The sequence below is a fragment of the Heterostelium album genome (assembly GCF_000004825.1).
Source record: "Heterostelium album PN500 unplaced genomic scaffold PPL_scaffold8, whole genome shotgun sequence".
Lineage (NCBI taxonomy): Eukaryota > Evosea > Eumycetozoa > Acytosteliales > Acytosteliaceae > Heterostelium > Heterostelium album.
Genome location: NW_008805070.1, coordinates 694,805 through 710,284, shown reverse-complemented (window position 1 = coordinate 710,284; position 15,480 = coordinate 694,805). Strand labels below are relative to the sequence as shown.

Below are 15,480 nucleotides of genomic sequence, written 5' to 3'. Positions count from 1 at the left end.
TTATTTTTTATTTATTTATTGATCTTGGTTATTTGATGAATGATTAGTATAAAAAAGGTTAAATATTTATAGTTTTTTTTTATAAATATTTATAGATTTGTATCTTAAAATAAAGAAAATCTATTATGAGGTTCTAGTTTTCTGTTGTCTACCTCGTACACATTGTTTAAATTGAAAAAAATGAAAGCATATTCTATATATGGTAATAGCTCATGAGTTTTTTAAAACATGGATTCGGACAATGTAACCTTATGTATAAAATACTTTGATGAGAAAATATGAATAACATTTTAAAAAAAATTCCTAAATCACACAGATTTGAAAAATAATCCAAGACAATTTATCATACGGAGTGTGACTTACAAACCTCGGTGTAAAATTGACCGTTTTTTGAAATTTAAAAAATTGTTATCAAGATTAAATTACTTGGGTACCAATTCCCAAGAAATTGTCAATCTCTTTAAGAGGAGGTATCCTCTGGGTAAAATTCAAGAAAATAACTCTTTTGAATCCAGTGTATTCTGAGCTAAAATTAATTTACAAAAATTGGTAACATTTATACACAATCAAGAAATTTTCTAATTGTTTTTAATTAAACATAATTATCACAAATGAATAAATTGAGATTGAAAGTTCACAGACAAAAAGCATTTAAATTAAGAAATAAAAATTACAAAATTGATCATTTTTGTGTTTGTAAATGGATCTCTAAAAATTTTTTAATTTGGAAATTTCATATGGCTGAGAAAGATATGAAATAGTTATTATTAATGTTGTAGTTGAACATTCAATAAAAAATGAATGGTCTATCGATTTTATGTTGTGTATGTACGAAGCTGATTACCATTTCAGAATTGTCGCTTTTGACTCCTTGTAATTATCATCAATAGTTATAGTAATTTATCGTTTAACAATTGAAACTAATCTATATCATTCATTTATCATCAACTTTTATATGTATAGGTGGTCACTTTATGTGTTCATATCACGATCTCAAAGATGATTCCAAATGTCCAAATTGTGAAAAAGAGGTTATTACTCAACAGCATCTCGATGTGAACGTAAAACGACAAAAGACAGATACACCTACAGCTGCATCCACCACATCTTCACCAACACTCTTGTTATCACCGATAGGTGGTACTTCCTCTACAACAACTACATCTAAACAACTACAGCTTACACCAACAACAACAACAACAACTACGACTTCTACTTCTACTTCTTCATCTTCTTTATCAACAAGCACAGTAATAATAGCTACACCAACCACCACCACTACTACGAAATCACAAGAAGATAAATCACTACAAGATGAAAAGGATTTGAAACCAAAGAATATACTACAAAAGAGGTATTGTCAGATTCATCATTACAAACTACGATGTTTGTGTTTGAATTGTCAGGTCGCTGTTTGTACAGAGTGCTTCATGGACAACCACGAAGGACACAAGATCGTTCCGTTCAAGAAGGAAACGATCGATAAGATCAGAGATCTCAGTCAGGAGATGAGAACCAATCTCGAAGCCAACTCTGACCGCACCACCCAACAGATTCAACTCGATCAAAGCACACTGGATCTGACACTGCTCAAGCGAAAATACATCCAAGACTTTATCACCAAGAGCTGTCAGATCATGGAGAGATCGCTACTCACCACCACCGACGACTTTTTCGAACCGTTTACATCGCTGCTCAGAGGCGATCTCGAGAGCAATCAGAAGCATCTCAACCAACTCGAAACCATGAAGAATCTGGCGTTGTACGACGGCTACGACGACGATCAGCTGATACGCACGGCAATCTTTGATTTCATCGAAGACATCAATGTCACACAACAATGGAACCAAGAGTCACCGACTACCGATAAATTCCAGTTTTTCACCTCCGAGCGAAGACAACTCTGTAATAAGCTTGACACTACCTTTAAAGAGACAATAAAGGCTGTCAATGAGGTCAGTACGGCCACAGGGGAGATCGCCAAGCTTAAAGAACGCAACAGTCATCTACACAAGTTTGAAATCGATAAGTACTACGAACTTGTATCGGTAAAGATCGATAGGGACGACCGATCTTGGTTCACAATGGAACGATTCCACATTGGTTCTGGCAAGTTGGTCAGTGGATCTACCAAGCGCTTCCAAATTCGAAACTCACAGGGTGCACTTGAAGTTATGGGTCCGATAAGCATAGCAACCAACAACAACAGCATTCATATACTTTGTGACAAAGAAATGAGACGTTGTGACTTGGACTTTGACGAGAAGAAACCACACATCAAATCTCTTAAATTCCAAAATCAGGAGAACTTAAACACTCTCTTTGACGACTGTAAGCTAATGGTATTAGACCGTGAACTTAAACATTTCTTTTACAGTATCATCTATGCTGATGAAGAGTCAAATAATGAAGATATTGCTGATAATAATAATGATAATAATAACAATAATAATAATGACATTGATATGAATAACAATAATAATAACAATGAAAATGATAATAACAACTATAATGACGTTGATATGAATAACAACAACAATAACAATATATTTGGTAATAATAGCAATAACGAAAATGATAATGCTGATGATAAGGATGATAATGATAATTCAAGTGATAGTAGTAGCACAAAAGATGGAGATGAAGATGATGACGATGATGACAGTGACAATGATTCAGAGAGTGATAAGGATGACAATGATCACGATATGATAAAGTCAGAATTAAATGAAGATAAAAAACAATTTAATCAATCTGAACAACCAAAGATGTTGTTGGTAAATGTAAAGGAGGAGTCTGATGACAGTAAAGATCAAACAACACCCGAGCTTAAATCGATATCTTCACCACCTCTCTTTGGAGATAATGAAAAGTTAGAGTCACCTAAAGCAATCAATAGTCTATCTCCAACAACAACAGCAGCATCATCATCATTAACAACAACATCGACAGCAGCAACAACAACAACAACAACAACAACAACAGACCAACAAAAAATAACTAATTCACCATCTACACCAGTGTTGTTAACAGAACCATCAATAACAACAACATCATCATCATCAAAGAAATCATATTTTATAGAGCAAATCATACCGTCGATTCCTGTTGGTTTCTCTGGTAAGATATTCAATAACCATACACTGTTCAGACTAGGCAGAGTAAATGGAATACCATTCATTTGCAAGACCGACGACAACAATGCATTTGATGCAATGATTCAAATCGATGAAGAGTCGAACCTCTACAACTTCCAGCGTGTCAAACCAAAGAATATCACTCATCTAGTATGCTTAGCAAGCTACTACGACAAAGAGTCAGACTTCCTCTATTTGCTGTGGAATTTCAAATTCGAACGTATGAAGCTACGTGAGAACACCATCGAGATGTTGCCATTGAACCCACTCATCACTTCGATCTACACCGAATTCAATGCAAAAGCTGAAAACGTCACTCCCAATTGCTTTAGCGAGCTCAGATTACCGTATGCTGTATCGGATCGCCAGCTCAACTTTTTGCTAACGGACAACAAGAACAGAGCGGTGATACTACAATTCCACCTCGATTATTTACTTTGGTCCAATGGATATCCTTTAGATACAGAGGGTGACGCATATTGTTTCTATGAAAAACCTCAACCATCATCAACAACTTCCTCAGCATCAGCAACAACGACATCATCATCACAAGCAACTCAATCATCAAACTACGATAGTGTAATCGATCTTGACAACGAAAAACATGAAACAACCTCCAAGAAAAGGACAAGAAGTAAAAAATTTTAAATTAAAATAACTAAATTTAAATGGCACAGCTGTGAATTAAATTGAAATGTGTGTTTAGAATACTATTCACTTAATTTAATGATTAACTCGATTGTGTCATAACCATTGAAATCACCAAATCTATCATTGTATTTAACATTCTTTTCTCAGACTTTTCAACTATGTTTATCAGCATTGAGTGGTGTGAATTAAGCTGTTTAATTCTTGTGGATTTTAAAACAATACACACATTTAAATATATATTTGTTTTTTTTGTTTTTTTTATTAAAAAAGTCATTCTAAAATTAAAATATTTAATTAGTTGTCAATTTTTATAATATATACAAGTGTGTGAGTGAGTGTGAGTGTGGTTTGACATATTTGTTTGAATTCAAACACTTGTGGTTGTTATTTTTTAAAAATCAAAATTTTTAATTTGTGATAGAGGGTTTATTTATAAATACACATATCATTCAATAAATGTGTTGTTTGGTGTCATCTTTTGATAATAGATAGAATAATCAATATATATATTATGATTGATTGAGGGTAGTTTTATATGAGATTATAGAGTGAATTTATTATGAATAAACAAAGGAAAGATAGCAACTATCATCTTTTTTTATTATATTTTAATAATTGTTTTATTTAGTTTATTATTGTAATATATAATAATTATAGGTTTTAAATATTTTAAATTAAAATAAACTTTTTAATTAATCTTTATTAGATTAAGAAAAACAAGTAGTAGAAATAGGAGCAGGATTTATTGTATGTGTTAATGATTAAAAAAAAAAAAGATAAATGTTAAAACATTAATGTTTAATATTTTCTGAATTACAAGAAATATTAACTATTTTTTTTAATACTATAATTTATTTAAATAGATAAACTTATAGAGAAAATAAAATAATAATAATCTCTTCATTGTCGAATTTTATCTATTAAATTATAAACAGATACATCATCAAATAGTATATCAAAATCCCTAACAAACATATTAGCAAATAATCCAAAACTCAATTCAACGATATCCAAATCTACCTCTGAATATTTTTACAGACAGATAAAAATATAATAAACACTTATTTGTTATTACCATCCACAAAAATAATCAAAATTAAAAAAAAAACCTGTAAGTATCATACTCTATCAATTCACAATCCACAAATAAAAACCATGACAACTAATCAAATACTATTTATAATCAATAAAAATTAATTTTAAATAAATAATAAAAAAATAATAATTATATTAAATAATATAATAATTTTAATAACAATTCCAATCATTATTTGTTCTTTGTACATTTTTAATTTATAAAAAACAAAAATAATATTCGATCACTATTATTTTATTAATAGTTAACTAATTACTTCATTCAGTCATCATAGAAAAACTGTAGAATACCTTTAGATTTTATTATTCCAACTTTTATTTATTTTACACAATTGGTGATTCCTTTAGTTTGGAAATCACATAACCCAATAATAAAGTTCAAAGATGATGCACGCAGTTGGTGAAATCTTCCAGCCTAATGAGCCACCATTAGAAAGAAGTAAAGAGCCTTGTGGATTTGTATGCTGTCTACTATTTTCATTTAAAATATGTAAGTAGTCCTGGAAAGAAATAGAATATTTTTGAAAGTTTATTGACCAATAATATGTTGATAATCAAAAAACAAAACTAAAGTTGTAAGAATATTTTGTTTAATTTGTGGTATTGCACAGTGTGGTATGGGAGCCTGGAGTTTTTATTCAATGGCAACAACTAATGACCACTCGATTCAGAGCTATCTACAATATGCTGTAATTGGATTCTATGGTATTCTCTCTGGTTTGATGATCATCTATGCTGAAATAAGAAATAGATGGACAAGAAAAGCTATTCGTGTATTTATATTCCTTGCCAATGGTTTAGCAAGAGGTTTAGTTTATTTCTTGTATGTATAGATAGTTAATTTTAGTTTTTTTTTTTTTTGAAAATACTTACTAATAATAACATTTTTTATTATTCCTATTTTAGAATTGGTGTTGTAAACGTACCAATACCAATTACAATTATGAAGATCAAATTGTTAACTGCAAGATATATTGGATTTGTAATTATCGGTGGTGGTCTTTTGTCAATTCTATCTTTCTTGCTCGGTTGGAGAAGAAAGAGATTGAGAAAGAACTACGATTTGACCGTCGCTCAAGAGAAAGCAAAGAAGACTCAAATCTATGAGTTGTTCGAACAAACTGAAGATGATAAGAAGAAAACCGATATTAACAAAGATAAGGATTTGGAAATGCAAAACTTTGAAGAAGCATAATTAAAATAACTATATATAGTCTTCAAATATAATATATAAAAATAAAATATATAAAATTAATAATGTTTTGTTTGATTTTTTATTGCAAAGACAAAAAATTTATTTTTTCGGCGCTTTTTTTAGAAAATATGGGATTAATGTTTTTTAATTTTATTGGTAGTGTCGTCTATTATAAAACAGATAAATAAGATATGTCAGATGATGAGAATGAAGATTATGTTGGAGCACTAGAGATATTAGAAGCAAAATATCAAACACTCTTACAAACATTTATAGAGAGAAGAATCATTGAACAAAAAACTGTAGATAATATCGTTGCATGTATAAATAGACATTATGGAGGTAAATTTTATATTTGATTTGTTATAATATTATATAGATATAAAAAGAAATTGATGTTAATTTTATTGCTATTATTATTATCTTTCTAGATAGAGAAGCTTCAAGCGAATACATACGTTCTATAAATTCAACAATCATCAGTTTAAACTTACAGATAAAAGATTTGAGAACTAGCGATAAACATTTTTGGTGTCTGGTCAACTTGAAACCAGATGAATCATCGAAATTGACTACAAACTACAATGCAAACGAAACTACTTTATTTAAATTAACTGTATGTCTGTTTATAAACAACCACCAAAATGATTTAATAGTATATTTACAAATAATAATAATAATACGTTGTTGCTCTTTATTATTTATATACAGATGGAAACACTCATTGCCAATGGAGGTGAGGCAAAGTCTAGTGAATGTATAAACCTGGCGAATCGTGCAGCGATTTCACTCTCAATGGCAGAGATGACCCTCCAAAAATTCAAAGTAGACGGTTGGCTAAAAGACTCTGGCACCACAATGATTTCACTTACAGAGAGAGCTATACTCGACTTGAATCCGATCTTGACTGAACTACCGCATTGTCAACTATGTAAACAAATAGTATTACCAGTAAATGTATGTTATATATCTTACTAAACTAATAAACAAAAACAAACAAACATTTCCTTATTAATTACTCATTCATTTTATATATTATATAGGGAGTTGTAGAAGAATGTATGAATTGTCAAATTAGATTACATCCACATTGTTCAAATCAATATTTCAAAAAGACTGCCAATTGTCCGGCATGTAAACAAAGATTCAAATAAGACATTTCAAACGATCGTTATCTTTTTAAAAATCTAAAAACTATAGAGAATATAGAGTATTATTTTATATATATGTTAATGTACAATGGTTAAAGGATGGTTTATATAAAGTTGGTTTGGGATTGTTGGATTAAAATTTTCATTCAAACATGAAGCTTTTTTGTTAATTTGATTATATAATGTTGTTTCTTTTTTATATCTATTTTGTAAACTTTAATACAATTGGTACAATGATAATGGCCAATAGAAGTAGTACTACAAGAACAATAATTAATGTCATCTACATTGTTTTGTTTTTATTTAGAATTGTTAGTGATTCGCATTTTGTTTAATTGACAGTAGTTGTATATGTGCATACCTTCATATTTCTACACCACATTAGGCGTTTGACTTCCTTTGTGTTCTTCTTGAATTGTGAGGCACTTTCCTTCATATTCTCTGACTTGGACTGAAGGTCGGAAACCTTTTGTTGGTTATGAATCATCTGACCGATGGCATCGTTCATAATACCTGTGACTTCATTCACCTGGTTTTGAGTCTGATAGACCTTATCAACTTTGGGTTGTGCATGACTATTATTAATTAATTTTAATTAATGGATTAGAACTTTCTTTGTGTAAACAATCTTATATATATAGGAATATATAATTTAATCTAAAGAAATCTGATATTCTGTATGTTCTGTTGTGGTTTCATTATAATAGGTTGAATGGTTTCTTTCTTTAGATTCAAAAGAATAAAATACAATTCCGACTGACTAACTATTTATTTTATTTATCTAAAAAGTATATACTTACGACATGTTTTAATGTTTATAGATTTTATATTAAAATAAATATAAATTTATTGATTGAATAAAGAGTTTATATGTTTGAGAATAATATAATAAAAATAAATAAGGAGATTATTTGTAATAATACGTGATGTTTAAAAAAAAAAAAGTAAAATGTGTTGTGAATAAATAAATAAATAAATTAAACAAAGAAAATAAACTTTTTGGTTATGTTTTTTTTTTTTTTTTAATTAAACGGAATGTATAAAGTAATAAATATAGTGTGTGTGTTTGGTGTTTGTGTGTTGGAATGTGAAAATTTGTAATTCGTTTGTTTGTTTATGACTACTATTTAAATAAAATCTCTAAAGAACTCTTTAAAAATTGAATTATCCTTTTTTATTAATTTATTTTTTTTAAAATTTGAAAAATTATGAAGTTTAAAACATTTTTTTTTTGTTTAAATGAAAATTGTTCATGGTACCATTCTCTTGTAACCTGCCGAGTTGTTTTGTCAAAAAAACAATTTAAATGAAAATGCAAAAAAAATAATATTTTTTAATTAAAGTAGTTGAAAAAGGTATCTTTTTTGATCTTTTTGTACTCTACAAAATAATAAAGTATAATTAAGCAAAAATAATAAAATTAGATTTACTTTAAATTTAATTCGGTTACAGTTGTCTACAACAAAATGTCTTTGCTTAACAAAAACCACAATAAGGTCCTATATTTGTTTTCTTTGCTTTCTTTTAATTAGCTCTATTGTACACTGATTAAGAAATGCCTAATCTTTCAAATATATTTTTATCTAAAAAGAAATAATAAATATGTTGTTGTTGTTCTATTAGAAGTTCAAGAATGTACTTATTATTATTATTGGTATTATTTAACTAAAAGTAATCTAATGTTATTATTCATATTTATTTGTACAAAGCTTTCACTTTCACAATTCTTTTTTGCTAAAACCAAAGAACGATGACCATGTCTGGCTTTAAAAATTTATCATTACATAAGATTAATAAAACATTAAAAACATTACAGGTTAATATTTATTTTGGATATTTTATTTATCGGTTGATGAATTTAAATCTATGTACAATTGGTTTAGGTAATAAGTGAATTTAAATCTATGTACAATAATAAATAAAGATTAGTTATAATCATAAAGATTTAACTGCTGCTACAAGTTCCAATGGCTTCACAGATGAGTGTTGGTAAATTGAGTAAGATGGTTGCAATCGAAACTGAAGCAACAGTACCAATGGTTTTAATAAGACCAGCGGCAACAGTTGAAGCAACAGCAGCAGTGATATCGAACCAAGTAACTAAATATGCAGCAATACCACCGATAGCAGCAGCACCAGCACCTGTTGGAATCAATGCAATCAATGCAACGGTTATCGCACAAGTCAATAGAGTGATGATGATTCCAAATCCAACTTGACACCACCAACATCCCCATCCAAGTGCAACATCATGTTTGGCTGATACGATTGCATTTGGTCCTTTTGATTTAATTGCTTCTTTCAATTGATTGAATGAGTCACTGTATTGATTCAATAGAATTTGAATGTTATTGGTGACATCGGTTGTGAAGAAACCTTGTGGAACACCATAATCATGCAATTCAGAGATTGTTTGACTGAGTGATGGAAGTTGTGGATCTTCACCTGCTGTCAATCTTGCGAGACTATTTTGTTGTTGAGCTGTAACCCAAGCATTAACTCCAGTATTGATTGAATCAATCACTGAATCTGGTGTGTATGGTCCAGCTAAATATTTAACAATAGAAATTAGTAATCATTTATATTTTAAATTAAATATATTTTTATAACTTACCAGCAGTAAAAGTGATATAACCTGGAATGGTTAAGATATCACCAGCAGGTAATGTTGATGGATAACTGGTTTGGTTTGAAACATAGATTGCATAATATGCAGCACATTCAGTTTGAGTTGGAGTATAAGTGTAATGACGAGCACTTGTACATTGAATGGCGGTCGTGAAGTTCAAAGTCATAACAGTATCATGATTATCTGGTAAACAATAGAGTAAGATACTGTGGTTTTGTGGTTTGGCATATCCTCTGGTTTTGATATGGATTTGACCATTTCCAAGATAATCTGGAACTTCAACGAATCTGAATTTCTTACTGTTGGTCGATGGAGTTACTGAATCTTCAATATGTCCACTGATTTGTGGAATATTTAATTTTTTTGAAACTGGATCCATTGTTTTTTGTTATTGAATTGATAAAATAGAGATAATATGTTAATTATTTATAATTTGTTTGTTTTAATATTTGATTGATTGTTGTGATTTGAAATTGTCATTTACTTCTGGTATTTATAGATTCTCAAAATAATTTGCCCCAAAACAAAGATATGTTGAAATTATTAATTCAAGTCCAAAAAACTATTGAATATCAAATTGATTGTCTTTTTTAAAACAGATATATTATTGAATAAAACCTCAATCTTGAAATAATCCAAACTATTCAAATAAAAGATCTGTGTTATTTGAATGAAAGTATCATTCTATCATTTAGTGTTTTTTTTAAAGATTTCAGACTATATTTGATTCATTAATTAATCAATTTTGTGGTGTGGTGGTGTGGGGTGGGGTTACCTTTTAACAACACATAATTCTCACAAAACCACAATAAAGCCAAACACAAAATCGAGTAAAAATAAAAAAAAAAACTAAAAAAGAATTTTTTTTAAGTTTTTATTTTTAAATTAAAAAAAATAATTAAAAAACCTTTTAAGATTTTTTGCTAGTTGTTAGCATTTCGAAATCGTGCTATCGATTGAGTAAGTGTTGTTGATTGGTTTATTGTTTGATTTTAATATATATTTAGAACTATTCTCGAAAAAACATTTTAAAGATTGAGTAAAATATGAATTAGTTTTTAATAAATTTTTACTTCGAAACAAGGTTGTATTCTTTACACTTCCTTTCTACAGTTTTGGTATTCCATCTGTGGGTGTGCGAAGTGTTTTTCAACGGAGGATGCACGTTATTTTCCGCTACAATTTTTCTCATTGAATTGGGTCATAATTTTATCTATCCCTCAAAGAATTTTCAAAACGATTAACACAAAAAGAAATTGATATTCCTTTTTTAAACATTATTTCTTCTTCTTTTTTTTAAAATAATATGGAAAATAAAAAACAAGACATATCTGAATGCAATCAACATCAATCCAAATGATAAAGATGCACTATTCCAACTTGCAATAACAATTGATCATATTTCCAAAGATCAACAAGAAATCACACTTCTATCAGGTGAATCAATGACGAAAGAACAACTCCTATTGAAAGTCATCATTCTGGATCCAAACTATGCAGGTGCTTATTACAAGTTGGCAATCGTTCTTGCAGATGAGAATCGATCATCGATCATACTTCCATCAGGTGAATCGATGACAGAAAAACAATTATACTTGAAAGCAATAGAGTGTGATCCAACTTATTCAAGTGCATTTCATAACCTTGCAACTACTCTTTCAGATGGCGAATCAATCACATTACACAATGGAATATCGATGACAGAACAACAATTATACTTGAAAGCAATAGAGTATGATCAAACATCTTCGGATTCATATGACAACCTTTCTTTATTACTAACAGGAGGCACAATAACACTTAATAATGGAAAATCAATGACAAAACGACAATTACTCTTGAAGTCAATAGAATATAATCCAACTGATTCCGGATTATACTATCGACTTGCATTAACACTCTCTAAAAGAAAACCAATTACATTACACAATGGACAAACATTGACACAACAACAATTATACTTGAAAGCAATAGAGTATGATCCAAGTCATGCAATTTTATATAATAACCTTGCGGTTGGTCTTTCAATCGGTGGATCAATAACACTCAACAATTATATTTGAAAACAATAGAGTGTGATCCAAAACTTTCACATCCATATCATAACCTTGCAGATACACTCTCACATAGTGGAACAATCATTTTGAATAATGGACGATCAATGAATAAAAAACAACTTTTGTTACATGCGATAGAGTGTGATCCAGAGTATCCTAATTCCTATTTTGATCTTTCATTACTACTTACAACCGGCGCTTCAATCACACTACTAAATGGACAATCAATGACAAAACAACAACTATGGTTTGAAGCACTCAAATTAGATTACACACGATCATTGATTTACAAAGAAATTGGATTATCTCTTTTGAACAACAAGCAAACTATTACACTTCCAGATGGTGAACAAATGACAAGGAGACAACTTCTTCAAAAAGCAAGACAATTTAAAACAAAACGGTCAAGAGAATAAACAAAAAACAAATATTCTAAAGGTTTTATAGATTTAACATCTTATTTTATTAATTTTTTTAATTAAAGATTGTTTTAAAATTATGTACAATAACTAAATAGGATTAATTATTCTTGCAGATTTAACTGCTGCTACAAGTTCCAATGGCTTCACAGATGAGTGTTGGTAAACTTAGTAAGATGGTTGCAATCGAAACTGAAGCAACAGTACCAATGGTTTTAATAAGACCAGCGGCAACAGTTGAAGCAACAGCAGCAGTGATATCGAACCAAGTAACTAAATATGCAGCAATACCACCGATAGCAGCAGCACCAGCACCTGTTGGAATCAATGCAATCAATGCAACGGTTATCGCACAAGTCAATAGAGTGATGATGATTCCAAATCCAACTTGACACCACCAACATCCCCATCCAAGTGCAACATCATGTTTGGCTGATACGATTGCATTTGGTCCTTTTGATTTAATTGCTTCTTTCAATTGATTGAATGAATCACTGTATTGATTCAATAGAATCTGAATGTTATTGGTTACATCGGTTGTGAAGAAACCTTGTGGAACACCATAATCATGCAATTCAGAGATTGTTTGACTGAGTGATGGAAGTTGTGGATCTTCACCTGCTGTCAATCTTGTGAGACTATTTTGTTGTTGAGCTGTAACCCAAGCATTAACTCCGGTATTGATTGACTCAATCACTGAATCTGGTGTGTATGGTCCAGCTAAATATTAAAAAATAGAAATTAGTATTGATTTTATATTTTAAATTAAATATATTTTTCAAACTTACAAGCAGTAAAAGTGATATAACCTGGAATGGTTAAGATATCACCAGCAGGTAATGTTGATGGATAACTGGTTTGGTTTGAAACATAGATTGCATAATATGCAGCACATTCAGTTTGAGTTGGAGTATAAGTGTAATGACGAGCACTTGTACATTGAATGGCGGTCGTGAAGTTCAAAGTCATAACAGTATCATGATTATCTGGTAAACAATAGAGTAGGATACTATGATTTTCTGGTTTGGCATAACCTCTGGTTTTGATATGGATTTGACCATTTCCAAGATAATCTGGAACTTCAACGAATCTGAATTTCTTACTGTTGGTCGATGGAGTTACTGAATCTTCAATATGTCCACTGATTTGTGGAATATTTAATTTTTTTGAAACTGGATCCATTGTTTTTTGTTATTGAATTGATAAAATAGAGATAATATGTTAATTTATTGCTTAATAAAAAAATAATTATTTGATTGTTTGATAAGTATTTGATTTTTTGTGATTTGGAAATATCCTTGACTTCAGGTATTTATAGATTCTCAAAATAATTTGCCCCAAAAATAAAAGGTTTAGAAGTAGTTGGATATTATTAATTCAAGTCCAAAAACGAATCAAAAATACTCGAATTTTGTACAATAGAAAGGATATATATTTTTTTCAAATAATTGCCCAATAGTCAGATCAATCTTGAATAATTCAATCAATTAAAATAATAGATCTGCATTCTTGATTTTGATTTACTTTGAGAAATTTGACCATCATTTTGTTTTGTTATTTTTTCATAGATTTTAAACCACATCTAATTCATTAATTAATCAATTTTGTGGTGTGGTTTGGGGTTACCTACAAACAGTGCTAAAAACTCGAAAAAAAAAAAATTGTGAACTTACACCGAATCGAGAAATTACAAAAACTGTGTAACCAAAAAAACAAAAAGTATGATTTTTTCAAATTTTTTTTGAAACAAAAAAGTCTCGTTAACTCAAATTGCTTTCTTTTCTTTATTAATAGAAAAGTCGTTATTTATTGAATAAAATGTTTGTCAACTTGTATTGTTGGTCCGTTATAGTTAGAATACAATGTGATTATATGGTCTGCCTATGATAGATGTTGAAATAAATATAGTTAATTGCCAATAGAGCAGTGATACCTGAAATAAATCTAAAATAATTTGAAATAATTTCCTAATAATCAATTGGTTCTCTTTACAAAAAATGTATGACTAATCATAATTATATTTTCACTTAGTAATTTTTTATAGTTGGTTAAAATATTTTTTACATATTAAGGGAAATGTTGCCAAGGTGCAATGTAACCTTGTTTGGTGGAATCGAGTTAGGTCAAATTTCATAAGATCTTTACACTTTCGAAATATTAATTTTTGTTTTTAATTTATTTTTTTGAATTGTAACCATTTGGATAGAATTTGAGTTCCGGATAACACTAAAAAAAAGGGGTTATGCGAATGAACAATTTAAATTAAATTAGTTTTTTTGTTTTTATTACAATTTTTAACACATTATATATGTTCAAAATTTTATATCATATTGTTGAAATCATATCATATTGCTAAATTTTCCAACAAAGATAGATAAAAAATTAAAAAAGATATTTATTTCGAAATTTACACTAAAAAAATTAATATTTTGTAAAATTATTATTACAACAAAGAACAATTAAATTAAATTATATTTTTTTTTCATTAATGAAAAATTAAAAATTTTTTAAAAAACACTTTGCACTCAAACATTAATGTTCACCTTTACATTCATATAAAGTAGTAGAATAATAGATTTATATATATATTTATAACATTATATTAAAAAGTAAAATAGATAGATAGATTAGATAATAAATAGATTGATAAAGCTATAATTATTTTGATAAAGATTTAGATTTGATTAGATAGAATAAATAGAATAGATAGATAGATTTGAGTAAGTGGGGAAGTTAACTAGTTGCTGACAACAAACAAAGTTGGCAAAAGACATTTACATTCAAAAAAAAGATGAAGACTCTACAAAGAATTATGGGTGGTCACCAAAGTAAATCCCACAAGATAGGTCATTATAATCTAAATGTTGTTAAACAGATTGCAGAGGGTGGATTTTCATATGTATACCTTGTAAAAGATCACTCTACTTCAAAGCATTTCGCATTAAAGAGAATATTGGTTAGAGATCAAGAAGAACTTGCACATGTACAACATGAAATAGATATAATGGTAATTATAGATAAATAATTTATCAAAAGTAAACATTGTCAATATAGTTCATACTACTAACTCTTAAGAATTCTACGACAGCAAAAATTGAATAAACATAGAAATATAGTAAAGTTTATAGATTATAATCATTCGAAAT

At 29.0% G+C, this 15,480-nt stretch overlaps 7 protein-coding genes across 7 annotated transcripts; 5 read left to right on the top strand and 2 right to left on the bottom strand.

Moving 5' to 3' along the window:
• Positions 1 to 180: 180 nt before the first annotated feature.
• Positions 181 to 5,136, top strand: PPL_07913 (uncharacterized protein; the record flags this gene model as incomplete). Its single annotated transcript, XM_020578746.1, has 6 exons — positions 181 to 202; positions 780 to 824; positions 964 to 1,386; positions 1,822 to 3,120; positions 3,604 to 3,771; positions 5,129 to 5,136. 6 exons carry the CDS (start codon positions 181 to 183, stop codon positions 5,134 to 5,136), a joined length of 1,965 nt encoding a protein of 654 aa, XP_020431210.1.
• A 131-nt stretch (positions 5,137 to 5,267) lies between these two features.
• On the top strand, positions 5,268 to 6,078 carry PPL_07912 (uncharacterized protein; the record flags this gene model as incomplete). The annotated part of the gene is made up of 3 exons (XM_020578745.1): positions 5,268 to 5,373; positions 5,457 to 5,706; positions 5,790 to 6,078. The coding sequence occupies 3 exons, from the start codon at positions 5,268 to 5,270 to the stop codon at positions 6,076 to 6,078; spliced, it is 645 nt and encodes a 214-aa protein (XP_020431209.1).
• Positions 6,079 to 6,269: 191 nt separating this feature from the next.
• Positions 6,270 to 7,232, top strand: PPL_07911 (uncharacterized protein; the record flags this gene model as incomplete). The annotated part of the gene is made up of 4 exons (XM_020578744.1): positions 6,270 to 6,420; positions 6,510 to 6,733; positions 6,790 to 7,035; positions 7,122 to 7,232. The coding sequence occupies 4 exons, from the start codon at positions 6,270 to 6,272 to the stop codon at positions 7,230 to 7,232; spliced, it is 732 nt and encodes a 243-aa protein (XP_020431208.1).
• A 1,545-nt stretch (positions 7,233 to 8,777) lies between these two features.
• On the bottom strand, positions 8,778 to 10,237 carry PPL_07910 (uncharacterized protein; the record flags this gene model as incomplete). The annotated part of the gene is made up of 3 exons (XM_020578743.1): positions 8,778 to 8,812; positions 9,189 to 9,776; positions 9,844 to 10,237. The coding sequence occupies 3 exons, from the start codon at positions 10,235 to 10,237 to the stop codon at positions 8,778 to 8,780; spliced, it is 1,017 nt and encodes a 338-aa protein (XP_020431207.1).
• Positions 10,238 to 10,528: 291 nt separating this feature from the next.
• On the top strand, positions 10,529 to 12,331 carry PPL_07909 (uncharacterized protein; the record flags this gene model as incomplete). The annotated part of the gene is made up of 3 exons (XM_020578742.1): positions 10,529 to 10,534; positions 11,184 to 11,849; positions 11,933 to 12,331. 3 exons carry the CDS (start codon positions 10,529 to 10,531, stop codon positions 12,329 to 12,331), a joined length of 1,071 nt encoding a protein of 356 aa, XP_020431206.1.
• A 121-nt stretch (positions 12,332 to 12,452) lies between these two features.
• Positions 12,453 to 13,516, bottom strand: PPL_07908 (uncharacterized protein; the record flags this gene model as incomplete). The annotated part of the gene is made up of 2 exons (XM_020578741.1): positions 12,453 to 13,054; positions 13,123 to 13,516. 2 exons carry the CDS (start codon positions 13,514 to 13,516, stop codon positions 12,453 to 12,455), a joined length of 996 nt encoding a protein of 331 aa, XP_020431205.1.
• A 1,609-nt stretch (positions 13,517 to 15,125) lies between these two features.
• Positions 15,126 to 15,436, top strand: PPL_07907 (uncharacterized protein; the record flags this gene model as incomplete). Its single annotated transcript, XM_020578740.1, has 2 exons — positions 15,126 to 15,341; positions 15,389 to 15,436. The coding sequence occupies 2 exons, from the start codon at positions 15,126 to 15,128 to the stop codon at positions 15,434 to 15,436; spliced, it is 264 nt and encodes an 87-aa protein (XP_020431204.1).
• Between the last annotated feature and the right edge of the window lie 44 nt (positions 15,437 to 15,480).